The sequence below is a fragment of the Paraphaeosphaeria sporulosa genome (assembly GCF_001642045.1).
Source record: "Paraphaeosphaeria sporulosa strain AP3s5-JAC2a unplaced genomic scaffold CC84scaffold_2, whole genome shotgun sequence".
NCBI classification, from domain to species: Eukaryota; Fungi; Ascomycota; class Dothideomycetes; order Pleosporales; family Didymosphaeriaceae; genus Paraphaeosphaeria; species Paraphaeosphaeria sporulosa.
In genome coordinates, this window is record NW_017253361.1 from 178465 (window position 1) to 202632 (window position 24168).

Here is a 24168-nt window from a genome sequence, read left to right on the forward strand (position 1 = left end):
TCTCACGATTTGAGCAGAAACTCTTCTAACAATTCAGGAGGGACCTACTATTCCTATCAAACGGACCTGACCACACCTGTGCCTTCTCTTCCTGATACGACGATACCCTATATGGAGGAACAGGAACATAATAAAGAGGTACCCTCAGATGTGTTTCACGCATCACGTCCACTCCAGCATAGGCTAACAAGCTACAGCCTACCTATGAACTCTGTCCAAGAGTACAGCCTTTCCTTGTAATTCAGACGACAGATGCCACAACGCTTCTCACTCCAGAGAGTGACACGGAAGGTAAGCTCCCACGGAATTTAAGGCCACCAGGAGAAGCAGTCGGGAGAGAAGTGCCATGAAAGGTGATCGGGACTAATCTCACACAGAGCTTGAACGTTCGATCGTCAGTGATACAAGCTGGCTCGATATCTTTAGTGATGAGGATAGCTTCGCGGTACACAGTGACCATAAAGCAGATCCAGAATCAGTCTGTGAGGTGTTTGTGAATACACTTCTCGAGCAATCGGGCGCTCGACAATGGGGTGGCTATGCACTGGCGACTCACCCAAAACACCTCCTTCCAACTTGGCTTGATGAGATTATGAACAAATTTATCGCAAAATCTCTTCAAGACACGGATCCTCAGCTTCGAGGAGGAGCTTTTTGGACGCTCAAGGAAGCGACAGATATTATCCGGCACAAGAGATCCAGGATCACTCGGTATTTTTGCAAAAATCTGGAGTCTTCTTCAGCCACTTCGTCGCCATTGACGGAGCAGATAAAAGATGTAGGCCAACAGCTGCCGCGAGACCGTGTAGCTACGAGTAAGTATTAGTTCCCCGCGCCTAAGCGAGAAATGTTCTAGATGTCGAGATCCTAGAGGTCTTACTGTCTTTACATGCGCTTCAGGCCAAATGATGACTTTGTGCATTAAGTTTGGGTAGATCTTGGCTCGTTTCACAACATGTTGGTTTCCAACGATGTTTTCAATCAGATGGCTTTGGAAATCAAGCGACGTTTCTACCGGGACGACGTGTCTCAAATGATAAGCGTTCGGTCCGTTGTTAGACGAGTAGTTTCCGACTACCATACCGGCCATTTCAGCCAATACGATGCGCAATTGGATGTACACTGGGACGTTATTCAGTGTATGCGCGCCCGATATGGAGACAGAACCCCATCAATTGGATCTGTCATTGTTCTCACTGGCTCTTCGCTCTATGCTCAAGCTACGACATGTGAAAAGTACGTCAGCCAAACATGGCCCAAGACTGGAAAGATCTTGATCGAAGCATTGGATAGATTCCTCCAAGAAAAGAGCACAGTGGACATCGAAATCGGCGACAAGGCACTGAACTTGATAGAGAAATCCCCCGGGCAACTCAGATTCTCTACTAGAGGCGGAACCGCCTTTTCTGTAGACATAGCACAGCAACTCGGGTGGCTTGGGTCGGCGTTAGGAATTTCACCGTTTGGTGACCAGGTCGCTTATGCAAAGCCCAAGGTCACTATCAATCCTATACGAGAATTCCCCGATATAGTTATCCAGTTCGAGCACAGCATCATACACGCTACCGAAAATGCATGCTGGTTGCCATTGTTCTCAGGTGCTGTTATCGCGGCTGGGTTCCCCATTCCAAACCGTGCAAACGAAACTGGCTTGGAAATAGCCCTGGAATTGTTGGCAGGAATCTCTGGAGTACATCACGCGGTCGAGATTCAAGGCGGAGTGGTCATGAAAGGCTTCTCCCATATATTCATACCAATCCGGAAGCGCGGCGATCGAATTCAATGGCACGCAATTTTCAGCACCGATCCAAATACGCCTATCACATATCATGAAGGGTTGTCACAGTGCGGGTCGCGAGCATTGCTGGAGGAAGTGAGTCTTGACGATTTGAAGACATGCCGCAGCATTGTTGGCTGGTGTTCAGTTGCACAATCACGCTTGGGATCCGACTTGACCAACTATGAGAACATCTATTACTCAGCAGCTACCGACAAAACAACTTCGACCAAATGCTCTAAAGCCTCTCTTGGATTTCAACAATTTGGTATGGCGGCTTTGGATTTCGAATTTGGCGTCACAGAAGGTAAATGTCATTTCAAGCGGGATGGTCCGTATCGAAACATCGTCACTTGGGCGGAACGGACCCCTATCGTGCTTTATGACACCGCTGATCGAAGAGGCTGGTTGGTCCCCGCTTCCGAAGTCCTGCTTCATATTATTCAATGCAAGCATCGTCAAGGGTTCTTCGAAGTTGACGGCAAACGCATTGCTCTCGACACAAATATAGCAGTCGACTCCACCGCCAAGGATGTACTCTTGAAGAACAGGTCGATCAAGTTGTCTGACGAAGAGAAACACACCTTCGAGTCTGAGATAGCAAGTATCTGGTCACTTCTCGAATTTCTTATCGCAGAGAATGTGGCCGATGAACAAAGGTCTTCTGGACATGACTTCAAACCGCCTTGGGGGGACATTCTCCAAGGCTTCGAGTTCAATGCAGTCGTCGAACAACATTCTCCATTCCGGAAGAAAGAAGCAAAACTCTTCGACACAAATGGCGGCTGGCCTCGGTTGTCGCGAGATATTGATGCACTTGTGCTCCTCGCCAATGGCTTCGAGGAAATCATCGTACCCGCTGTTGAGCGTAGCAACGATAGGCTCTGTCGAATTTGGCAGCATGCACCCAAAGGGAAAGACTTCTTAGCGGCTGGCACTCCAATCCTCCAGAGACTCTACGAGACGGCGGGTTGTCCATTAGACCGGAAATATCTGACCACATCGGGATCGAAGTTGCAGTGGCACCAGGGCACTTCAATGCTGTTTGATCCCTGTGCAGAGCCTACGCGAGCGCAATGCAGCTGCAACCGCCTTCAGCAAATACTCACGAGATCGGCCATGACCAGAACTATACCCCCAGAACATTTCAAAGATCGGGGAGCAGTTATTTTTGGTCACGATGGGTCGTTCTTAGCTGACAAATTGAGAAAGCCACGGGCACCAGCAGCCAAGATCTCAGGCATCTACAGTCTCGAAAATGTACCGCTGCCGCCCATTGTCACTCAACGAGATTCAGACGATGCTTCATCTTCGGACGGCGAAATGTCTGAAGACAATGGGTCGACTACAAGGACAGACCACACCCCTTGCAGTTTGTCGTCTGGCACAACAGTTTCAACGCAAGACATTACTCTGACCCCACTCACTTCTTCGTCTCGGAAACGACAGCGTCTGCCAGAACCTTGTGATTTTAACACGAGTGATGGATACGAAGGGCACGACGACAACGAAGAGGTGGGCTTGGATATTGAACATAAGAGGTTCAAGAATGCGGACCCGCAGCACAAACTTGAGTCGCGCTGTGTTACCTTGGGTCATTCATCATCGGAGCGTGTTCGCAACAAACATCAAGATGATCCAGGCACCGAGGAGCGGGTCATGTCGTCGGCGGGGACTCCTGATAGTCTATTAGACTGCTATGCTGACAAGGTTTCAGCTTTGATGAAGCTCGTACCAGGGAGGGACGACGTCTGTGGAGCTGCTGGAAGTCCTAGGACCACGAGACTATCGGTGCGTCTTATGGATCAGATGTCAGAGCATAGTCTGCGACGTAAGAATGGCTTTTATCAAGAAGCATCGTCCTAGGCAGTCCCTACCTTGCAAGCTGGCGGGAAACCCTCACTTGGCGGAGGCTGGAGGCTAGGTGCTCTTCTGTGTCGAGCATGGGCTGTCCTTCTTGCCGTTGCACCGATTGGATAAGTCTGGTACGTGGAGATAGTTGTCTTATTGTTGTCACCATGTATACCTTTCTCACTGTCTCTTGGTTCCTGTCTCATTGACATCTCTCTCTCTCTCTTCAAATTCATGATGATATCATTATGACCATTCGTATTGTCCAATGACATATCTCCAAAACCTTCCTCTACCAACACTCGTACATAAATCGACCCCAAATCAATCTATCACGTCCAGTTCGCACTCTCGACGACCCACTTGTCCTTGACCAAGCTGCCCGCACTGTTCGGGTCCAGGATGACTGCCTTAGCCGTCGCGTTATCACGCCACTGCCACTCCAGATAGTTGACTGCCGCCTTGCCGAACTTGCCGCCGTTGGTCGCGCCGTATGTGCCGCCATGGCCGGTATCGAGATTGACGCGGAGCTTGGGGAGGCCGGCGTTGAGGAGGGCATAGTCTTTGGCGGACTGCACAACGATTAGCAGGCAGTCAGTGATGAGTATAAGTGACTTACAGTGGTGTACCCCATATCTGGCTTACCGCCGATGAAGTACGCGACGGGTACTTTGATCTCGGAAAGCAGGTACCTGCGGTTATCCTGGAAGATGGCGATGTTGAACATCATGATGCGCTTGACCCTGCCGCCTGTCAGTTCCCCACGTCCTTCCTATTTCCACACCGCAGTCGACGTACCTCTCATCATGATACGCAGTGCTCATCCCCTCCAACCCACCACAGCTATGCCCCGCCGTCGTCACCTTCGTCAGATCAATATTCCCGTACTTCGCCGCCTTCCCGGCGAAAGCCCAATCCAGCGAGTCCCGCATATCTTGCACCTTGCTCTGAGTGCTCGTGCCCCCGCTGCCATTCGGCGTGCCGTCTGCAGCGATCACGTACCCGTGGCTCGCGATCTCGACTAGGAAGTTCTGGTACTGGCCGGCATTCAGCGTGCAAGCGCCATTGCCCCACGCGATGAACGGCATGCTGAGGTTGCCTGCGGGGGGTGTTTTCGGTGCGAAGATGGTGTGGCCTGGGAGGCTGGAGTCGGTCACCATGGCCGCGGGGTAGGGACCGCTGCCAGAAGTTTTCTGGCCGTTGCCTGTGGGGGTTTCGCTGCCGGTGCCGCTGCCCGGGGGAATGTACGCGGGCAGCTCGTTGAGGGGGATGCTGAAGATCCCACCCGCGAAGTCACCGTCACCTTTGGCAGGGTAGTTGCCAGGCGAGGGCGTGAAAGAAGGCATAGGCCGTGGGACGGCGAGACATAATTGAGGCCCAAGGACCAGGAGTATGGAGGCGTAAGTCTGCATCGCGGAGGAGATCATCTTGGAAGTCCTCGTGTTGTCAGGCTGGGACTGCAAGATCCTAGCATAGCGTTCCCCATGATCCTATATAGTTTAACTAATCATGAGGTTTTTCTTTCTTGACGTTGCGCCGATGATCAGGGTCGCGATCGTGTAATGGCGCGTAGATGAAGGCGCGTCAGATCTAAAGTGTCGACCGGGTAAAGCCTGCCCGGAAGCACAACGCGGCAATATAAAGACATTCGGATCATGATTCGGCACCCTGGAGAGTATAGTGAAAGAGCCTTGTCGTGAATACGCAAATCGAGACGAGTCACGCAGGCCATTATGTAGAGTATGTTGGTTTGGAAGAATCGGATGGCAGCAACTTCCACCAGTTACGAAAAAGCTTCGAGGAGAGCCAAAGAGTCGTGGTGTGGGGAAATTCCAATCGATATACTTTGCTGTGGGGAAATTTAGGGTCATACATTAAATCTAGGGCGCAACGTATTAATTCATCTCCTATTGTTTAGTGGCCTAGTTTCACCCTCTTCATCTCCTTCGTCAATATCCTCCAATTCAAATTCGCCCGCACCACCAATTCGCTCTTCCTCATCTTTGAGCTTGTTGAAGCCTGTCGTAGAATCTCCAGGATTTGGATACGGCGTTGCGCACTTGCCGTGTCTCAACGGCGGAAAGTACCTCCTGTACGTGTAATAGGCGACCAAGATACCCAGCAAAGAGCCGGTGGTGACGTCGTATACATCGTGTCGGTAATCTTCGCATCGCGAGATGGCAATGAGTGCAGCACCTAGCAGAGGCGCAAGCGCAAGTAGCATGCGCGCGAGGTCAGTTCGCGGCCTGAAGACATGGCATTGGCCGGCCAGAAAGAGCGCCAGGTAGCCCAGCCCACTGAATGCGAAGCTGCTATGTCCCGATGGAAAACTGCGCCATCCATCATGAAGTACGTGATGGTCTTGCTCTGTGCAGACCTTGTATGTAACGAGCTGGTGGTCCGGCGTGCCTGGCTCAGGCTTGCATCTTGCGATGAGGTCGGGTCGTGGCCGCCCGACAGCGTTCTTGATGAGGTCGGTGATAAAGAGTGTAAGGATCAGTGAGATGAACCATCCGAGGATGGTGACATGTGCTTTGTGCGTGCCAGGGCGGACAACCAGGGCCCAAGCTACGAGGGTGCCGAGCGGCACAGCACCTGCGTATACAAAGAGCCATGCTAAACACAAATCAGCAATCATGTAGGTCACCTAGAGCAAGTGGGCCACGTACTGACTGATACACGCTCCACCTCAGCATGTGGGTATTGAATGGATAGGTTGTCGAGGGAGAACATGCGGTGGAAGGGCTCGCCGTGCAATTGCAGCTGGTCCGGTCAGACATGATATATTTTCTCCTCCTGCGATTGATACATACCACTAACCACCCCGCGATCAGGATAGCGAGACCGACATAGTCGGACGCATATGAGCGCTGAGCAAACCATTAGCAACGGCCACCGTTGCAACACACAACCTTGCTTACCTCCCAGAAGCGCGCTGCAGCTCCCAAGATGCCTGGAGACTGGGTAATTGGGGTGTTCCGCCGGGTTGACGACCCCGCAGGAGCAGGCATTTTGCAAAATCCTAATGTTTGTGGCGCATTGCGCGATTGAAGAAGGACACGCGTTGCGGCGTGTCATTCTCGGAGGTGTCGCAGCTCCCGCCGCAACTCTGACGCGCAGGGGTGCTTAGCGCTAGGCCTGGTATAGATTAGCTGGGGCTGTCAACTCGATGGTCACGGGACTCATGATCAACACCCATGCCAAGTGTGCAATCTTCACACAACCTCCAAGCATTATGGTCTCCAATCAGCCACGAACAATCTTCGCCTATCCCAATCAACGGCATCTATATGCCACAGCTCAGAAACCCGCACACCAAGTCCCGGGTGGGCTGTTTGACCTGCGAAAGGAGGCATAACAAGGTATGCCATCATCCTTCTTCACGGTTGTCTTGATACGGTCAACTAGCTGATACGTTCGTCTAAGTGTGGGAAGGAGCGACTGGCATGTCAAAAATGCGTCGACCGTGACTTGCAATGCGATTATGTGGGACGAGAATCTCCGAACTCTCTGGCTAGCTCGGCAAGGGGTAGCACGGAGCCGGTAAGCCCAGCATCTATCCAAAACGAAACGTTGTCCCAAACGCTGTACTTGCACGCATAGCAGAAGCTGCGTGAAGAATTACAAGTAATGACGACGAGAATGGAGGAACTCCATTTGATGGTTCACCCATGGGCCACACGTGCGAAAGCATGTCAAACGGACTAGATCTGAGCGTCTGGAACGTTTCGATTCCAGAAGAGGCTGTGCGTTTCGAATTCCTGATGGACGGAATCCTTGCGATCTCTTCTCTTCATCTAGCGTTCATCTCATCGGGACTTGGCCAGCGATACAACGAACTCGCCATACATTATTAGAACGTAGAGATACGGCGATATACTGAAGCCTTGAAGCACGTAAATGCAGATAAGACGCATGCACTTTTTGGTTTCGCCGTCATCACTACAGTGATGGCGATTGCCACTCCAGGTTCTCACCGCCGAAATGACATTGCCGAATACAAAAGAGCCTAGTATCAATGTTCGAACTGTTTTAAGGCGTACGCATCATCAGCAACGTATCTAACGAGATTCTGAAGTTTGGAAAATTTAGCTCGCTATTTCAGGGCTTTCCCGTGGAGATCGAACGAACTGTCGCAGCCTCGGACGTCGCAGTCGCAATGGATGCTCTTCGCAAGCGTGCAGGCACAGTCGCCAAATACGTCCAGCCGGAAAAGCTTGGAATCTATCTTTCTGGTATCGACAGCCTCGAATTGGCCTTCGAAAGCGTGGCCACAACAAGCCATCTGGGTCCCGTTGTGGCTTGGCCAGCAATGGTCGATGGAAGGTTGTTGGAGTTTTTAAAGCAGGGTGATCCGATGGTCGAGTTGATCATGTTGCACTACGGTGTGTTATTACTCTACCTTCATGATCGCTGGTGGGGCAGAAATTTTGGACTCAACTTATCGAGGAGTTGACTGCATCTGTTTCAGCCATAAGTTCGGAGTGGGCTTCCTGGACTAACTGGGTTAAGGGTCGTGCTACATTAGTTGTCCAAGCCACATGACCAGCTTAATGCGGTAGGACATGGGGATTATGATGCACGTTCAGACAGACGGGCCAGGATGATGGAGCTATTGCGCAAGTCGCACAAGAAGTTATTCGGAAAGACCGGGAGCACCATATCCTCAGAAACGGACCACAGGAGCCGTGCGCAGATTCACGATACGGCATTAATCACCCACGCAATCTTTGACTCAATTCTCTTCGACGAACCGTATGCTCGCAAGTTTGGAACACATGGAGTCGGCTCTTGCTAGTCTACTTGTGGAATGTATTCTACGTCCAACTCGACTTTCAGACAAACAAATCCCAAAGAAAGACTTATGCAGCCTCGTCCATCTGAGTCTGAGTAAGTTGCATCATGCTGACAGTGAACGATTGCAGCGTATCCATGACCAATCGGTTTGCGGGCTTCTCCCAGCCAAGCTCCGTCGGCAGACGCTCCTTCTCTAAAAGGGGGCACACGATTAGCGTTTCGTCTCCAGCCCATCGGTCAAGGATTCCACCTACTGGAAAAATACTCTATGTAATTTTTGGGCGTCAAGATACGGTTCTTGACATCCTCAGCATCGAGGTTCCACTCTCCGAAGACGAATTGGTACGCCGCCGTCTCGCCATATTGGAAATTCATGCCCAGCTGCGGGAACGTGAAAAGGGCATTGGTCGAGGCTGCGGCGATGGTGCGCGCTGTGCGAGCTTTGGTCGCCATTTCGACGTCGATGGTGTCACCCGTGAAGTGTGCGACGGTCTCGTTCCAGATTTTGGAGTTGAAGACATCAGCGGGGCCGAATCCGCTATCCTGGCGGCTGAAAATACCCGTCAGTTTATAAACCAAGTCAGGATTAAGTGTAGCGCATACCTCAAGCTGGCATCATGCTCGAGGATGTTGTGCGTTGTCAGTTCCTTCAGGTTGATCGTCGTTGCATTCGGTTGGGGGTTGGTTGGCTGAGCAAAGTCATAGAGGTCGGAAACGACGGTCGCATCCCAGTTGAGTACCTGGTCTAGAACATTGATCGCCATATCTTTGCTGATGTTTCGTCCATTTCGAGGGAGATAGCCGTGATTTGCCAGCGTATTGAGCATGGGACATGGGCCGCGATCTGAGATTACAGGCGTGAGCCAACCTGAATGTCTCTCAGTTTGTAGGAAACGTACCATCGCCTTCGCCGGGTGCTTTCCATGGTCCTGCGTCAGATGATGCGGGAGGGAGCGCCAGTGATGACGCGAAATGGAGAGCAAGCACGATGTTGGATGAAAGAGAGATGAGCATCATATTTGGCTATTGAATGATGAATATCTGTATAGCGACAGGGAGAAGCTTACTGCAGTCTCCAAAGACAGAAAAGCATCGTATATCCATCAAGGACGCGTCGCATACAGCGCATTTACCCGCTGTGCTATGAAGTCGAAGCGACCGAACTAGAAAACAGTACTCACCGTATAAGCGGGTCGATGAGTACATCTATAGTAGGCCAAGAGCAGATCTTCTAGGTTGCGGTATATGCTGATTGAGAGATTCTAAGGTAGGAAGGTTATGTTGCACTGCACTGTGGGCGATTGGCTATTGTGCATTTGAAGAGCAGGGTGCGCTTGGAATACGCGGAATACGCTCTAAATACGCCCGAATACGCATGGATACGCTCGAGAACTGTTTGGACACGCTAAACGATGGGAATGCGGTGAATGCGTGTTCACTATATGCACGCTGAATATATTACCCAGGAAACTTCAGGTACAAGAAAGATACCTAGGTAGGAGTAGAACCGCTAGTTGATAAGGCGGGCAAGGACAACTCTTGCGCCGTTGCTGTTAGCAAAGAAAGCTAAGCTGAGCATTAGCGCGTCATCCCATCAACATCAACATCACCAAATTCCATCAACAGCTCCCGGCTCGAAGTCGTTCATGATACTATCATATAACCGTATAGAAGATAACTTATGCCTCGACAGGGTACCAACCTAACCATCTGCCCGGGTCTCCACCTGCGTCCATAAATATCTTCCACGCTATGTCTCTCTTGCTCAGTGCTTGTCACATACATGGCGACCGGAGATTACATTCGTGAATACTACGGACTTTTGTTCAGCGGTTCCTATTATAGCTGCTCAGTGATCTCGTGGGGTTTCAGTATGCTTTGGCCGCTCAATCATCCGCTACATCGAGTTTGATCCAGCTTACGAGAAAGGTCAGCCTCCCTGGAGTTACACTGCACTTTGCACCGACTTCAAGAGACCCGCATGCTTGAGGTGGGGCCAAACACCCACTGATAGGTTGCTGATGCGAAGCTGTCAAACGACTTGGGGCTGCGCCGTCGCCCGCAAACTTACAAAATTTCAGCGCTCCTCTACATATGAACCATAAACATCCCAGCCAGCTGACGCGGTCTAATAAAGATGCTACCTCCACTTCGAAACAACAAGCGTCGGGACCTCTACTTGAGCCCTCAGAAGATACACATTCTGAAGATCTTGCCAGCTCCTCCCGATGCTGACAAGACGGATCTCCTCGAATGCGATATTCAAGTGGGACACGAAATTTTAGCAGATGATAATGCTGCTTACAGCTACTCAAGTACATGGCTGCCGCCAGTCGTGCGCAAAATCCAAACGCTGAGCCCCTCCCACTAGCCTTCCCGGATGGCTTCGGAGCAGCTATCGAAGCTTTGAGAACTATATAACCTGAAGGAAACGCTGGGCGTAGGCGCGTCTGAACAGTACAAGAAACAGCGCTGCCAGAGGGCGTTACGCTGCAATGGGAGCAGTTCGAGATAATTACCGTCGTCTACTTTATACCAGGCTCGGGAAGCCTGGGTATTACGCTTCCCACAGCTACTCAGTCATATGCTTTTTCAGTATTCCGTGAGCAACCGTGTTCTGGCGGACTTTATGGCACATGTGACATGGCTTAACTTGGCGAGGCTTCGCTACGACGACCTCTTAGAGATGATCCATCGATATCGATTCCGAAACGCGACTAATGCTCGAGATAAGATTTACGGGGTTCTTGGTCTTTGTGATCGTGGACGCTTACCGGTGACATAGATATTTGATTACAACATCCCCATACCCCAAGTGTTTAGCACGTTGATGCAGGATTTAATTCGCAATCAGAAAGGGCTGCGACCATTGACGGTGTCTCCACGTCAGCAACCATCGGAGTGTACGCCAGACATTGCTACATGGGCGCTTTGCTGGATCAATCCTCAAATGCTCGCCAGATGGCTACTATCAAATTTACGGCTACGATGTATACAAGACTGATGAGGGTCTCGTTCTAATTGATCTCAAGGCAGTTGAGGCAGAGATCGGGAAAAAGTGCTTGTCCTCGACCGGTGTCCATGGTCATGTTCTTGTGCAAGCTCAAAAGGGGTTCTTGACGGGCGACGTTGCAAACATTGGGCAAGTGCCTTCCACAGAAGCCCTTCTGCACAATTGGTATGATGCTGCCGTGTGCTGTCTTTTCTCTAGCCATGACCTCGTTGATTTCACTTCAAAAGATCTGTACCGAGTAAGCACCTACATCCGCGGCGAAGCTTTCGTAGGGTTCGTTCTGGGCGACGTGGTACGGGACGGAAACCAGCAGCGCAAATTGAAGGCCACGAACAGCGATGTACAAGACGTCTGGAAGATCATGCGCGGGGATGCGATAGATTTTGAGTTCAAGACACGGCAGACCATGTAAGGCATGATGGCAAACCAGAGCATGTTCATGACCAAGACAGGTCTGATGGGGCAAGGTCACATGAAAACTGAGGTTGGAGACCAAGTCTGGGATTTCAGGGGAGGAAATGTTCCGTTCGTAGTCCGTCCATGGAAGGGGAAGTGTGAGAAAGGAGACACCTTTGTCGGTCGGTTTTCTGTTCCAGGGGATTATGAGAGGGAGATGGCGAGCAGGAGTGGCCTCGTGCAAAAGACGATCTCCATGTACTGAGACTAACGTCAATCTGCACATCGGAATCTGCTGATGCTGTTCTGAATTTATCTAGATCGCACTAATGAATCTGCACCGGCATCCTCCTCGGGTCAACTGATAATTTCAAGCCCGTTTACCAGCTATTGAACACACCTGATAAATTACTATTGATTACAAACAACAGCTGTGCGGGGAAAGAAAATGCTAAATCGCGAGACCCTCCATACGATCGTGACTTCTAATACCGTCATCCACAACTATCGTAGTAGATGTGGCCTAAGAGGCACCTTTCCCCTAGTGTTTCGATACAACTGTATCTGCGCCATGACACCCCCTAGCCTAACTTCTCCAAGATTCAATCGCTGTTCGTCGCACATTGCCGTCAATTCATTTTCGATAACGCCATTGCTCTCGTGTAATTCCCATCGCGAGGCCGACGGCAGTTGGCGGCCCACGACGGCCAGGCACCGCTTTCCGGACCCGATGAATTAGTCGTGTAAACGGCAGGACATGTACATCAGGCGCATACCTAATATTATCTGTCGGCCGTCTATCTCCAGTTATACTTCATACTAAGGAAGCCAAGGTGCCGACTTCGGAAGCGTCCCGCACTCGCAGTGTTCGCCTGGTCCTACTCGGTTCGGCCTAGCAAATTCGCTACTCGTCATTCTACACGCGCTCCTCCAGCTCGCTGGCATCTCCGTGCTCTGCGTCCGTCCAGCCAACCACGCGATGTTTCTGCGGAGCCGCTGCAGCGCGCTGTCGCGCGGGTCCGCAACCGCCAGCGCGGGAGCTGTCGCTGTGGAGAAGCTCGCGCTAGCTGCATCGGGTGGGGGAATCCCGATTGCCCTCCCAAGTGTTATCAGTTGATAACGAAATCACGTCGCCGTTGCGAGCATCATGGCATGATAGCCCAATCATGATAGCCTTGGCTGCGCTTATGCACCTCATGTAGACTTTCTTCTAGAACTGGCGGGCGTGCCTTCGCGCCAGGCGCGTCGCGTGCTGCTATGGGAGCGCGAGCCGATGCTTTAAGAGGAGGGGGCAAGCTCGTTCTGCGGGTGCGCTCGTCCGGCTCCGTTCTTTGTCTGTTCTGCACATCTCGAAGCGCCGCACATACCAATGGCTCTCGATCGATTGAAGCAGGCTGCGAGCCATGTCACTGGCATCGGCCGCGCGCCGCACCCTCTGGATCCTCTTGTTGAGACGGAGATAGAGTATGCCGTCTCCATCATCCGGAAGCAGTACAGCCATGTCGCCTTCAACGCGATCACTTTGTTTGAGCCGCCCAAGGCTATCATGCTGAAGTGGGTCAAGGACCCAGAACACACACCTCGCCCAAACAGAGTGGCGGATGTAGTGTGCACTGGCAAGGGCAGCAAGGTATTTGACGGTCTGGTGGATCTGACGGATGGCAAGATCATCAAATGGGACGAGACACCCGATGTTCAACCCTTGGTAAGGAATTCAAGAGAGCCAACTTGCTTCGGCGAGACTGACTGGGGCAGATCACCATGGAGGATCTCCAGATTGTCGAGTCAGTTGTGCGCAAGGATCCAAAGGTCATTGAGCAGTGCGGAATCATCGGCATACCCCCGGAAGACATGCACAAGGTTTACTGCGACCGTGAGTCTTTTGACGGAGCTTTTGGCTCAACTGCTGACAGCGAACAGCGTGGACCATTGGCTATGACGAGCGATTTGGTTCCAAAGTTCGTCTCCAGCAGGCTCTCATGTACTACCGCCCACACCCCGACGACAGCCAGTACACATACCCTCTCGACTTCACGCCCATCTACAACTCCGACACACAGGAAATCATTCACATCGATGTTCCGCCTATACGACGGCCCGTTAACAAGGCCCCGCCGAACAACTACCACGCTGCTGCAATCGAGAAGGAGGGCGGCTTCCGTACAGACTTGAAGCCCATCAACATCACACAGCCTGAGGGAGTCTCGTTTTCTTTGGACGGCCGAGTCATCAGCTGGCAAAACTGGAAGTTGCATATTGGTTTCAACTACCGCGAGGGTCTGGTCCTCTCAAACATCACCTTCAACGACAAGGGCACCGAACGAGACACTTTCTGGCGCCTGTCGCTCGCAGAGATGGTGGTCCCGTATGGAAACCCCGAGCATCCTCACCAGCGAAAACATGCTTTCGATTTGGGCGAATATGGGGGTGGTTACATGACCAACTCGCTCAGTCTAGGCTGCGACTGCAAGGGCGCCATCCACTACATGGACGCGGCATTTGTGAACAAGGCGGGTGCTGCCACCACCATCAAGAACGCCGTGTGCATCCACGAAGAAGACGCAGGTATCCTGTTCAAACACACGGACTTCCGCGACGACTCTGTGACGGTGACGCGCGCCCGCAAGCTCGTCATCTCTCACATCTTCACAGCCGCCAATTACGAATACTGTGTCTATTGGATATTCCATCAAGATGGCACCATCCAGCTCGAGATCAAGCTTACCGGAATCTTGAACACATTCCCCTGTAACGAGGGCGAGGATCTTCACGGCTGGGGTACCGAGGTCTACCCCGGTGTGAACGCACACAACCACCAGCATCTCTTCTGTATGCGGATCGATCCCAACGTCGACGGCCCCAACAATACCGTATTCATGGTCGATGCCGCGCGCGGAAGTGGCGAAGTCGGATCCGCAGAGAACAAGTACGGCAACGCATTCTACGCGCTCAAGACCAAGCTCGCTACTCCCGAACAGGCACAGACAGACTACAACGGCGCAACGAGCCGCACGTGGGAGATGTGCAACGAGAGCAAGATCAACCCCTACTCAAAGAAGCCCGTGTCGTACAAGCTCGTGTCGCGCGAAGTCCCGGAGCTACTACCCAAGCCTGGCGGCCTCGTTTGGAAGCGCGCAGGTTTCGCGCGCCACGCTGTGCACGTTACGAAGTACGACGATGGGCAGCTGCACCCGGCAGGACGCCACGTGCCGCAGACTTCCGGCGAAGTCTCGCAAGGCATCCCGCAGTGGATTTCGGAGAACCCCAACGCGGATATCACGAACACGGATGTCGTTCTCTGGCACACCTTCGGCATCACGCACTTCCCGTCGCCTGAGGACTTCCCCGTGATGCCTGCCGAGCCGATGACGCTGTTGCTGCGGCCGAGGAACTTCTTCACAAGGAACCCGTGCTTGGATGTGCCGCCGAGTTATTGCTCCGTGCCGAGTGGTGTGAGGCAGGGCGGGACGCTGGTGGATAAACTGAGTCGGATGGCGTTTGGAGGTGATAAGAGCGGGACGCAGGAGTGTTGTTCGAAGTAGGAATGGACGACTGTCGTGGAAAAGGCAGCGCTTGCATGTACGCTCGTTTGGGAGGCTGTAGTGATACCTTTGCGATTTACGATCTGGGATGGGTTCAGACATAGCATCTTGTATACAGCTAGAACTAGAACAACACACATGTTGTTCGTTGACAGGTTACGGTCATTGACACATATCCTGATGCATCACCCCGCCGCAGTGCAGTCGAGCGGAAACGCGCAAGCACCCACGCAAGTGACGTCGTCCCCCGCGCCTGTGCGACGTGGAAAAAAGTCCAAGCTCACGGGAGCTTGGACGCGGCCCGCACCATTCACCTTCACGCTCACCGTCCCTCATGCTTCTGCAATGCCCTGATCGCACCGCACTTGTGCCGTAAATTGTTCCTGTTTCTCTGTACATAATGCAGCCCTAGCCAAAATATGCGCCCTCGCACACAGCGACACCAACCCCCCTTTCGTCCCGCTTCCGATCGGCCTCGGATATCCGCGCAGCGCGCATTTCAAAACGTCCTCGCGCTGCGAACCGTCCAACTCCGGACGATACAGACACCATGCCCAGGGCCCTCCCGCCCCTCGCGACCGACAATCCCGCCAACCCCCCGGCCAGCATCTCCCCCCAGATTGTCGAGTCCGTCGCAGGCTTCAGCGCAGGCGTCGTCTCGTGCCTGACCGTGCACCCGCTCGACCTGCTCAAGAACCGGCTGCAGCTGAACACCTCCGCGCGTTCGCGGCCCGGTGACTCGCTGCGCATCATCCGCGGCGTGGTGCAGGATGAGGGTGGCGTGCGGGCGCTGTATCGCGGGCTGTGGCCGAACATGCTGGGGAACAGTCTGGGGTGGGGGCTGTACTTCTTGTTCTATGGGGAGGTCAAGGGCATGCTGGCAAGGGGGAAGGAGGGCGGGAAGCTGGGGGGTGGGGAGTTCTTTGGGGCGGCGGTCGTTGCTGGTACGCTTCCCTTGACATGCGAGATGAGACGAAAGTGCAGGAGGTCATGCTGACAGCGGACCTCAGGCCTCCTGACAGGCGCCTGCACCAACCCCATCTGGGTCGTGAAAACGCGCATGCTCGAGCGCGGCGCGAACCACCCCTCGGCCTACCGCTCCATGACGCAGGGCCTCCTCCACGTCTACGCGACCCGCGGCCTCAAGGGCCTTTGGGCAGGCTTCATTCCGAGCACCCTCGGCGTCGCGCACGGCGCCGTGCAGTTCGCCATCTACGAGAAAATGAAGGCGCGGAAGAGCGCGCACCTGGCCGCAGGAGAACATCTCAGCAACTGGGATTATATCTACATGAGCGGCAGTAGCAAGTTGCTCGCGGGCGCTATCACGTATCCGTATCAGCCGATCCGCGCGAGGATGCAGCGGTACGATGCAGCGATGCAGTATAGCGGGTTGATCGATGTGCTGCGCAAGACGTGGAGGAACGAGGGCTTTCTGGCGTTTTACAAGGGGTAGGTCATGATCTCTTTTCTCACTTCCGAATAGCATTGGTATGTGGATTGAAAGCTAACTTAAACAGCGTTGTCCCGAACACCCTGCGCGTCATCCCGACGACCGTGGTGACCTTCTTGGTGTACGAAAACACAAAGTTCTTCCTCCCGCGGATGTTCAAGGACGAGGTCATGGCGCACAAAGATAATTGAGACAAGAGGCCATGGCACAGCTGCAATTCATGCATACCGAGGTGTTAGCAGTGCGAACAGCGGCATATAGATGGCATATGATTGGCGATAGGGTTTCAACCCTAACGTAACGTAACGTAACGTCACGTGCTGCAGGCCATTCACTGCGTGCTTACCCATGCACTCCACTTCCTCCTCTCGGTACATCATGACGATGCACCTTCCTCGGCTGTACGAACGCTCGACAGGTGCCTTCCGTGCCGTCCCGACAGAGCCAGGCTCAACCTCAATCTTGCCTGCTAAAGTTAGCCCTATCCTTACGAGTCGTGCGAGACGCTACTCACCACCAGCCACCAACGAAGCTGGAACCATCCCTTGAAAGCGCAAACACACGGCTATGCCAGGAAGAGAAGTCTCTGTCGCAGCTAAGAGATGCAATTTTGGTTTGGAGGAGACCAGGAGTCGCGCAAAGGGCTTGGCGAGTTTATCTGGCCCCGCGTCTATCGAGGATGGCGAGTCCGCTAGGATGCAACGATGATTGGAGCGTGGGACCTGTGACATGTCGCTCTGCACAAAGACGATGATGAAATTTCGTAGGCGATGCGCAGTGATGGCGATCACAGGATCGATGCATGTATGGAGGTGAGACGACCTACTCGTCTGGGTGCTGGGGGTTGTACGGCGCGGCGGAGTGGGCTTTGTGGATGGGGTCGGTGAGATGTGATGAAGAGACTTGAATACTCTTTGCCTATTCTAGCTATATCCCAAGACTTCATCTTTCTAAAAGGCTCCCGCCAACTCCATAGGCGCGGCTCCCGTGACCTTGCTAAAGCTGGAAGAAACGACCAACCTCAAACACTACACCTACAAGAAGCCGTACATGAAGGTTTTGGAGACTAGGCCGGCACAGGTGTAACTAAACAGGCGTCGCTAGAAGCCCCAACTAGACAACGACAACACGTTCTTTGGGTCCTATGACTTTTCTGGCGTATCAGCTAACTTTTCCGACCACGCCCACTTGAGGTTCGAAGACTGGAGAGACTTCCTGCGCTTCCAAACCCTTGCTATTGAGAAGGATCCCCGTCTGAGGTCGAAGCACAGTCTCGGACTGCAGGTCGTAATCCCTCAACTGACACTGCCGGACCTCGACACGAATGTCAACCTAATCTTGAATGGGTGGAAAGCCCTTTTTGGTGATCAGCAGCTACTCTAGACGAGAAAATCGATATCGTTGTTTCTTGAACCAGATGGCATAGGCCAGAAGCTTGGGGAAAGGCTTCGTGCACGAAACCATGACCTGAGTGTCAATTCCTGGCAGTGTGATCTTTACACTGATACGTGTATCGAAAATCGCAACTGCCCGTCATCCCGTTCCAATATTTTGCAGCTGGATTCAGGACGAAGTGTGAATGCAGCACGAGTCGCGCAACACGCGGCGTGTGTTGCTGCCGTCGCCTACCAGTTCAAGATGCGTGTTGACGAGGGACTTGAGCCTGATGTTCTTAACGAACAACCTCTTTGCGTGCAATCGGTCGATTGGATTTCCAATGGTACCTGCGAACCACACCGGCACAAAGACATGGTTGAAAATGATCCTGCAAGCGTCCACTGCATTGTACTACGAAACGGCCATCTTTCATGTACCTCTTGCTGATGCGCAAGGACCTATCACGTGAGAGCACCTGCAAGATGTATTTGATCTGATCTTCCATGCTTCTAATGACAACGTATATACTTGCACCCTGGCTGCTGGTGACCGAGACGCTGGGCAAAGGTAAGTGGCTGCCTCCCAAATCCAAAACTCTCACAGTGCTGATTCTTGCCTTCAGAATCGGGAGCTCCTCGAATCATCCAGCACGCACAACAGACATGTCCTTGAGATCGTTGAATCGTCAGTGTTCAACATCTGTCTGGATGACGATGCACCGGTTGGGGCAACCGAGCGATCAATCCATTGCCTCTTTTGGAGGTCTTGCGCGAAGACGAGGGCCTGCCTGAAATTTTCATGGATCCAGAATATCAGCGCATGAGGCCGGCGACAATGATGACTGACTGTGCGGACTGGACGTCTGGGCCCAGGATGGATGATGGCTGGGCGATGCCCTATGCGGATCATGCGTGGTTTCACTACGAGATCATGAACGAGGAGGCAAGATTATATGTGAAGGCTCCAGTCGGTCGTTCAGAGGACTTTCATCAGGACAGTTTGGGATCGAAACACCGACCACAATCGATCATATCTGCAAGAACTGAGGTGGTAATTTTTAAAATCTCAGATACATTTACAACGACTCTTCCCTCGAAATTCCACATCTTCAACTGAATAGTCCCGGGAAGTCTGGCGTTGGAGTTTTCAAAGTAGTGGTGCAGGCATCTATGTTCACATAGTACAAGGCTTTCAAAGATACCTCCTCGAGTCATCTAATGGATTGTGACTTGCATCTGACTTTGCTGACTGGCGGTGGCGGTAGGTCTATCCCAGAAACTGTCATCCCATGTGGCAAACCCTACTCGGCGATACTTTCCCGGGCTTTCATCGTCGCATACGAGGACTAAGGTGTGCACTAAGCTATCAGTCCTGGTGTAATTGACCTTGCCAGTCGCAACTTCTAAGAAAAGTAGTGGAGTTGGACTGCGCATGATTTCGTCCAGCGTTATCACCCCTTGCTTCCAATGCGGAGCTATTGTGTCAGGCAACGACGCATCGCCCTGCTGATCCGCGATCAACCTAGGCCCTCCATCGCTATTTATGACGCCACGGCGACCCCGAGATTGAAGAGTAATCGACCCCTTACACCGAGCTGCAGTCCCAGAACATGCAAAAGAGAGAACGCTCGCAGTCCGTCGAAAGGCCACGCTCAGATGCCCGGGCCAATTGACTTCACACTCAATACTCGCCCATGACCACGACGGCGCGACGTCGAAGAGCCGCGCTCCGCGCTTGGAAGCCGACCACAACAGTCCTTGGATGAGCATGTCGTGCGACCCGTTCCATACTCCGGCGCTGTACTCGATGGCCTTGAGAGCTGCCGCAATGCTCGCAACCCCCGCTATAGCAATCAGTTTGTCGGTCTGGCGCGTCATACCACGCGACGTGTAGTTCTGCACCAGGCGACCCCAATCCTGTGCAAAATGGTCAGACGCGGGATCACAGTGCACATGCTTGTGGAACGTCTGGAGACCGTGTTTATCTCCCGCTTGTCGGGGAAAGATCCAGTTCCTTTGTAACTCCGCCACCGTCGTCTCAACGTCTCTTGGGTCCCCGCGAAACGTCGCAAACCCTCCCGGTTTGTCTTTGATGAAATCCTCGATTGGCATGGAAAGGGGTGCGCGCTCATCAAAGCGCATCGTCTGGCACCGCCAGGAGACGCCAAAATGGCCGTATGTCAGTGTCCGCGGGGCGAGGATTTGCTCCTGGAGCACCCACGACCGCGTGTACAGCGGGAGCGGCGTTCTCAGTTCTCCGAGACTCGAGCGTGAGAGTTGGAAGGAGGTGTCGCGCACGTAGGCGTAGGCTTGGCGCTGACGATCGCCGTGCTTGATCTCAATTGAACACGGTTGTATCGAAAGAGCATCACGGTTGACGAACAAGCCTGCATCGCTATTCGCTCCATGCGCGGCTGAGATGGTCACCAGAGCGCTTGTGTAGTACGAGCCCATCTTCGCTGCTTCAGTCTCCCAGTCTGATGCAGAGTCCTGGACAATGCAGAGCGAGTCGATCCACAAGTAGCGGATACCCAGCTGTTGCGTTGCGCGCACGGCATCCGCGAAGGTTTTAGGGAGGATGCTCATCTCGATTTTGGACGTGTAGATTGGGAGCGTGGAGAGCGTGGAGCAAACATGGCTGCTGCCACCCCAGCAGTGGCTGAGGGCTGCATAGCTTCCTGTCTTCTGGCCGCCGGTTTCTAAGAGGCGGATGGTGGTTTCATCGGTTTGGAGCGACCCTACGTCGATGACGCGTGTGGGTAGCTGTGTGGATAGGGCGTTGGAATTGTTGCAGCGGGGGTGGTAGGTATTGCATTCGGTGAGCCAGGCGGAGGCCAGTTTGAATGCATTGAGAGATCCGGTGTGTGTGTCCTGTGAGCATTCCAAGGTTTGTAAAACCTTCGATATTCCAGCTGAGATGAGTTTCAACGTTGGTTCTGTTGGATCACGTCAGGAACGTACCTGGGACACGCAAATCCTCGACTACCACCTTCACATCAACGTCAACCGATTTGCTTCCGTCAGTTACTGGAATTGGTGGCCGAAACGCAACGATGAAGCCTTTGTTCGCGATGCTGTTCGCAATGACCCTGTAATCACCTCTAATCTTGTCCGTTACCTCTTGCCTGTATAAGTCGGATGCTATCATCCTGCAAAATTGACATCCTGATATGGAGCTCGTGATAAGGCTGTCGAAACCAGCGTGAAGTTCGACCTCTTGGGCGAGCGAGAGGTCGAGTCGCTGGAGAGAGCCCTCACACGAGTGACACAACATGTTGCCTTGCACTTCCCTTGATAACTAGGGCCTTGGTCGGATCTGCAAGTTGCATCGGGATGAAGTAAGCGTTCTACAATGCGTGGCTGTCTCTTCTAACTCAGGCGGAAATTGTCAAACCCGACAATCCGGACTTTGGACGACGTAGCCCGTCACAGAGTACTACAGCGCTTTTGCAGAGTAGGTACTCGAAAGCTGTGAATGGAGAGCGGGGCTCATTTAAGAGAAGCGAGTAGCTTACTGCGTTACAAAGCTACCCCGCTGGAGGCCAGACGCCAATTTGTACGATGAATACGAGGTAGCAAGCCAATCAACATTGGGTCAAAGCGCCAAGCACGCTTGAACCATACAAACCTTCCTGTACGGTAATTCTGAACATTGATCCTACATTGATATCTTCTCTTTTTTCTTCTCTTTGGAAGACATGTTCAGACTTCTGATATGTTTCACCCTCATCGCTGGGCACCATATCCCAATGTCATGCATTACTCCAAGCAACAGATTCATGGTGGTATGATCGTTCGCATCAATTCCTAGCAGGCTACTCCGCTTGTATGGCGATCATCTAGTAGCGCATTCCAAAAGTCCCATGGTTTATCAGCGATAAAATCGTGGATCGATTCCGTGCTGACAGCCCTCGACTACCCCAGTTCGTAAAACCCAATGCCGGCGACGACTCGTGCCTAATTCGGCCGTATCTAGGATGTCGACGTCGACACAGCCAAAGAAAAGAAAACAAATCGCAATTTCGGCGCTTCAGTCCCCGAAACGTTCCTCTGCATATCGATCAAATGGAGGCGCTTGGCATTGATGCTAGATCCTACATGAAAGCCATGGCAGAGGCTCTTGCGATGATGCACTGGGGTGCACGAATCGACGCAAACGACGTTGGGTTTGTCCTGCCCCTCCAAGGGCAGAGTCAGCCCCGTCCATCTTTCAGTCTAACTACTTGGGCCCACACAGCCTCCGGATCCTTGATTTCAATTGTTGTCAGCTGCTTTCTATGGACGAAGCAGGTGTTGAGAAAGCCTGTGCGGCGTTCTGCAAGAATGATTCATTCTACCAAAGGCCGGAAGGTGAAACGGCTGCGCATAAACAGCAATGGAATAAATTCAGGAAGACATTTTTGAGGGCTAGTAGGATCATTTTAGATGATGATAGTGAAGATAATCTCCTTGCAGAAAGCTTGATGAAAAGGATAGAGGAGGCGGGGAAGGTCAGAAGGTAGAGGAAGGAGGAACTTGCTCAAAAGGAGGATTGTCTTGAGATTATGATCCTGTCATTTTGCTACCATCAATTGCGTAATTATGTATCGGCTAGCTACCTGATTCAGTCATTCATCCAAAATGCCGGTGTAAGGACTCGTGGTGCTATCTTCGGCCGGACTGCTTCGATTCCTCGTTTGGGCTTTGAAACGATCCGACTTCTCGTCAGCCCAATACGGTTTATTATCGAACTTGAACTCCAATATTTCCGGCCTCTGATAATGACCAGCTGCATCGATCCAGACCTTTACTGCGCCCATGGAGGAGAAGTCGAGTTCACCCTGGATCAATTTCTCGTCGCTCCCGGTATGCGGACCCGCGATGAAAGCGCAGAAGGGGTGTATGATAGCCGACCAACCGCCCCCAGCCTTGACAAACTCTTGTTCTCCCAGGTTCTCCTTCATCCATTCTAGGCACGATTCGTCAACATAGTTAGACGCTGTGATGACAAAGACCTGAGCCGTGAGAGCGTGTGCCTTCATGAGTGCTTCGATCTGCGCATCGGCGACCTCTTCGAATCCAGACATGGTGGAAAGCGCTGGCCACGCGCCAGCGTGGATATGTTGATTCTGCGCGATCAATGCCTGCCGCGCTCCGTTCATTGTATGCTCCCAGCAAGCCAGACCACCAATATTGTACCCAAGTGAAAGCGGCCAGTTCTTCAAGGTGCTTCCGTTGCCTTGGGCCCATAGAATGCGCTCAACATACGTGGGTTGGAGTTTTCTGTGGACGCCTAAGATGGTGCCGTCGTTGTCGATGATCACTTGGGAGTTGAAGAGCGTATGCCCTCCGGAGATACGTTCGGAAATGCCTAGGCTGATGGCAACGCCGGTGCGTCGGCAGGCATCTTGAAGGCCGCTCATGTCTTCTCCGTTAGGCTCCACTACAACGCTTTCTTCGGCATATTTCGCCAGTGCTCCCACTTGCCTAAGGGGAGGGTAGCACTCGATGAAATACTGCGAAGGGTGAGTAACTGTGAGGCACGAAGCAACGCAAGTCATCTCACAGGATACCCAGGGACGAAGGTCTCGGGGAAGACGAGGAGTCTGATTTCATCATTGGCGGCTTCTTCAATGAGTGAGATACACTTTCTGATTGTTGCTTTTTTATTCATGAACACTGGTGCTGCGTGCGCTGCTGCCACTTTGAATTTGGTCAACTTTGCGGACATGCTGGAAAATTCGTTCAATCCCCGAAAAGACTACAATATTAGAATGTGCGATGCCTTTGCAATGAAGTGATGGGTTTGGTAGTTCCAAGATGCGGGGAGGCCTGCAACTTCACTCTGGCTACGCTTAGCTCATTAGAGTTAGAGCCCGACCTTTTCAAGCTGTCATTACCTGGGCAAACTCCATGCCCAATCAACTTTAGAATCGTCATTTGTATTCGATTCCAGATGATATCCTGGTCCATATAGACCACTTGTT

The 24168-nt window shown here is 52.5% G+C and overlaps 10 protein-coding genes across 10 annotated transcripts; 5 read left to right on the forward strand and 5 right to left on the reverse strand.

Moving 5' to 3' along the window:
* The first annotated feature begins 113 nt into the window (after positions 1-113).
* Positions 114-3867, forward strand: CC84DRAFT_1160440 (uncharacterized protein). Its single transcript, XM_018177503.1, has 3 exons — positions 114-291; positions 378-815; positions 936-3867. Exons 2-3 carry the CDS (start codon positions 593-595, stop codon positions 3641-3643), a joined length of 2931 nt encoding a protein of 976 aa, XP_018039606.1. The 5' UTR covers positions 114-291; positions 378-592; the 3' UTR covers positions 3644-3867.
* Positions 3868-3960: 93 nt separating this feature from the next.
* CC84DRAFT_1084927 (uncharacterized protein) lies at positions 3961-4974 on the reverse strand (the record flags this gene model as incomplete). Its single annotated transcript, XM_018174073.1, has 3 exons — positions 3961-4200; positions 4248-4371; positions 4427-4974. 3 exons carry the CDS (start codon positions 4972-4974, stop codon positions 3961-3963), a joined length of 912 nt encoding a protein of 303 aa, XP_018039607.1.
* Positions 4975-5482: 508 nt separating this feature from the next.
* CC84DRAFT_1110460 (PAP2-domain-containing protein) lies at positions 5483-6702 on the reverse strand. Its single transcript, XM_018175254.1, has 4 exons — positions 6550-6702; positions 6442-6498; positions 6298-6391; positions 5483-6244 (listed from the first exon to the last, which is right to left on the reverse strand). Exons 1-4 carry the CDS (start codon positions 6637-6639, stop codon positions 5529-5531), a joined length of 957 nt encoding a protein of 318 aa, XP_018039608.1. The 5' UTR covers positions 6640-6702; the 3' UTR covers positions 5483-5528.
* A 1788-nt stretch (positions 6703-8490) lies between these two features.
* CC84DRAFT_1212697 (Cloroperoxidase) lies at positions 8491-9442 on the reverse strand (the record flags this gene model as incomplete). The annotated part of the gene is made up of 4 exons (XM_018182472.1): positions 8491-8618; positions 8680-8975; positions 9029-9269; positions 9325-9442. The coding sequence occupies 4 exons, from the start codon at positions 9440-9442 to the stop codon at positions 8491-8493; spliced, it is 783 nt and encodes a 260-aa protein (XP_018039609.1).
* Positions 9443-11009: 1567 nt separating this feature from the next.
* On the forward strand, positions 11010-11850 carry CC84DRAFT_1171849 (uncharacterized protein; the record flags this gene model as incomplete). Its single annotated transcript, XM_018179935.1, has 4 exons — positions 11010-11027; positions 11211-11328; positions 11387-11603; positions 11637-11850. The coding sequence occupies 4 exons, from the start codon at positions 11010-11012 to the stop codon at positions 11848-11850; spliced, it is 567 nt and encodes a 188-aa protein (XP_018039610.1).
* Positions 11851-12808: 958 nt separating this feature from the next.
* Positions 12809-15534, forward strand: CC84DRAFT_1255342 (uncharacterized protein). Its single transcript, XM_018184530.1, has 3 exons — positions 12809-13539; positions 13590-13707; positions 13755-15534. Exons 1-3 carry the CDS (start codon positions 13204-13206, stop codon positions 15374-15376), a joined length of 2076 nt encoding a protein of 691 aa, XP_018039611.1. The 5' UTR covers positions 12809-13203; the 3' UTR covers positions 15377-15534.
* A 392-nt stretch (positions 15535-15926) lies between these two features.
* CC84DRAFT_1082209 (mitochondrial folate carrier protein-like protein Flx1) lies at positions 15927-17017 on the forward strand (the record flags this gene model as incomplete). Its single annotated transcript, XM_018173969.1, has 3 exons — positions 15927-16320; positions 16387-16825; positions 16894-17017. The coding sequence occupies 3 exons, from the start codon at positions 15927-15929 to the stop codon at positions 17015-17017; spliced, it is 957 nt and encodes a 318-aa protein (XP_018039612.1).
* Positions 17018-19417: 2400 nt separating this feature from the next.
* CC84DRAFT_1255344 (HET-domain-containing protein) lies at positions 19418-21666 on the reverse strand (the record flags this gene model as incomplete). Its single annotated transcript, XM_018184531.1, has 2 exons — positions 21164-21666; positions 19418-21114 (listed from the first exon to the last, which is right to left on the reverse strand). Exons 1-2 carry the CDS (start codon positions 21474-21476, stop codon positions 19418-19420), a joined length of 2010 nt encoding a protein of 669 aa, XP_018039613.1. The 5' UTR covers positions 21477-21666.
* A 414-nt stretch (positions 21667-22080) lies between these two features.
* CC84DRAFT_432791 (uncharacterized protein) lies at positions 22081-22708 on the forward strand. The gene is made up of 2 exons (XM_018186231.1): positions 22081-22125; positions 22179-22708. Exon 2 carries the CDS (start codon positions 22268-22270, stop codon positions 22604-22606), a length of 339 nt encoding a protein of 112 aa, XP_018039614.1. The 5' UTR covers positions 22081-22125; positions 22179-22267; the 3' UTR covers positions 22607-22708.
* Positions 22709-22748: 40 nt separating this feature from the next.
* Positions 22749-23981, reverse strand: CC84DRAFT_1136735 (carbon-nitrogen hydrolase). Its single transcript, XM_018176111.1, has 2 exons — positions 23748-23981; positions 22749-23697 (listed from the first exon to the last, which is right to left on the reverse strand). The coding sequence occupies exons 1-2, from the start codon at positions 23910-23912 to the stop codon at positions 22810-22812; spliced, it is 1053 nt and encodes a 350-aa protein (XP_018039615.1). The 5' UTR covers positions 23913-23981; the 3' UTR covers positions 22749-22809.
* Positions 23982-24168: the final 187 nt, after the last annotated feature.

Bases quoted from the DNA above. Each gene is read 5' to 3' on its own strand.
- CC84DRAFT_1110460 (XM_018175254.1), bottom strand. From the start codon at position 6,639: ATGCCTGCTCCTGCGGGGTCGTCAACCCGGCGGAACACCCCAATTACC. The intron at 6,392-6,441 runs GTATGTATCAAT...TGACCGGACCAG, and splicing joins TGATCGCGGGGTGGTTAGTG to CTGCAATTGCACGGCGAGCC. The intron at 6,245-6,297 runs GTACGTGGCCCA...ATTTGTGTTTAG, and splicing joins GGTGGAGCGTGTATCAGTCA to CATGGCTCTTTGTATACGCA.
- CC84DRAFT_1136735 (XM_018176111.1), bottom strand. From the start codon at position 23,912: ATGTCCGCAAAGTTGACCAAATTCAAAGTGGCAGCAGCGCACGCAGCA. The intron at 23,698-23,747 runs GTGAGATGACTT...CACCCTTCGCAG, and splicing joins CCTTCGTCCCTGGGTATCCT to TATTTCATCGAGTGCTACCC.
- CC84DRAFT_1255342 (XM_018184530.1), top strand. From the start codon at position 13,204: ATGGCTCTCGATCGATTGAAGCAGGCTGCGAGCCATGTCACTGGCATC. The intron at 13,540-13,589 runs GTAAGGAATTCA...TGACTGGGGCAG, and splicing joins CACCCGATGTTCAACCCTTG to ATCACCATGGAGGATCTCCA. The intron at 13,708-13,754 runs GTGAGTCTTTTG...GACAGCGAACAG, and splicing joins GCACAAGGTTTACTGCGACC to CGTGGACCATTGGCTATGAC.
- CC84DRAFT_432791 (XM_018186231.1), top strand. From the start codon at position 22,268: ATGGAGGCGCTTGGCATTGATGCTAGATCCTACATGAAAGCCATGGCA.
- CC84DRAFT_1160440 (XM_018177503.1), top strand. From the start codon at position 593: ATGAACAAATTTATCGCAAAATCTCTTCAAGACACGGATCCTCAGCTT. The intron at 816-935 runs GTAAGTATTAGT...AAGTTTGGGTAG, and splicing joins GCGAGACCGTGTAGCTACGA to ATCTTGGCTCGTTTCACAAC.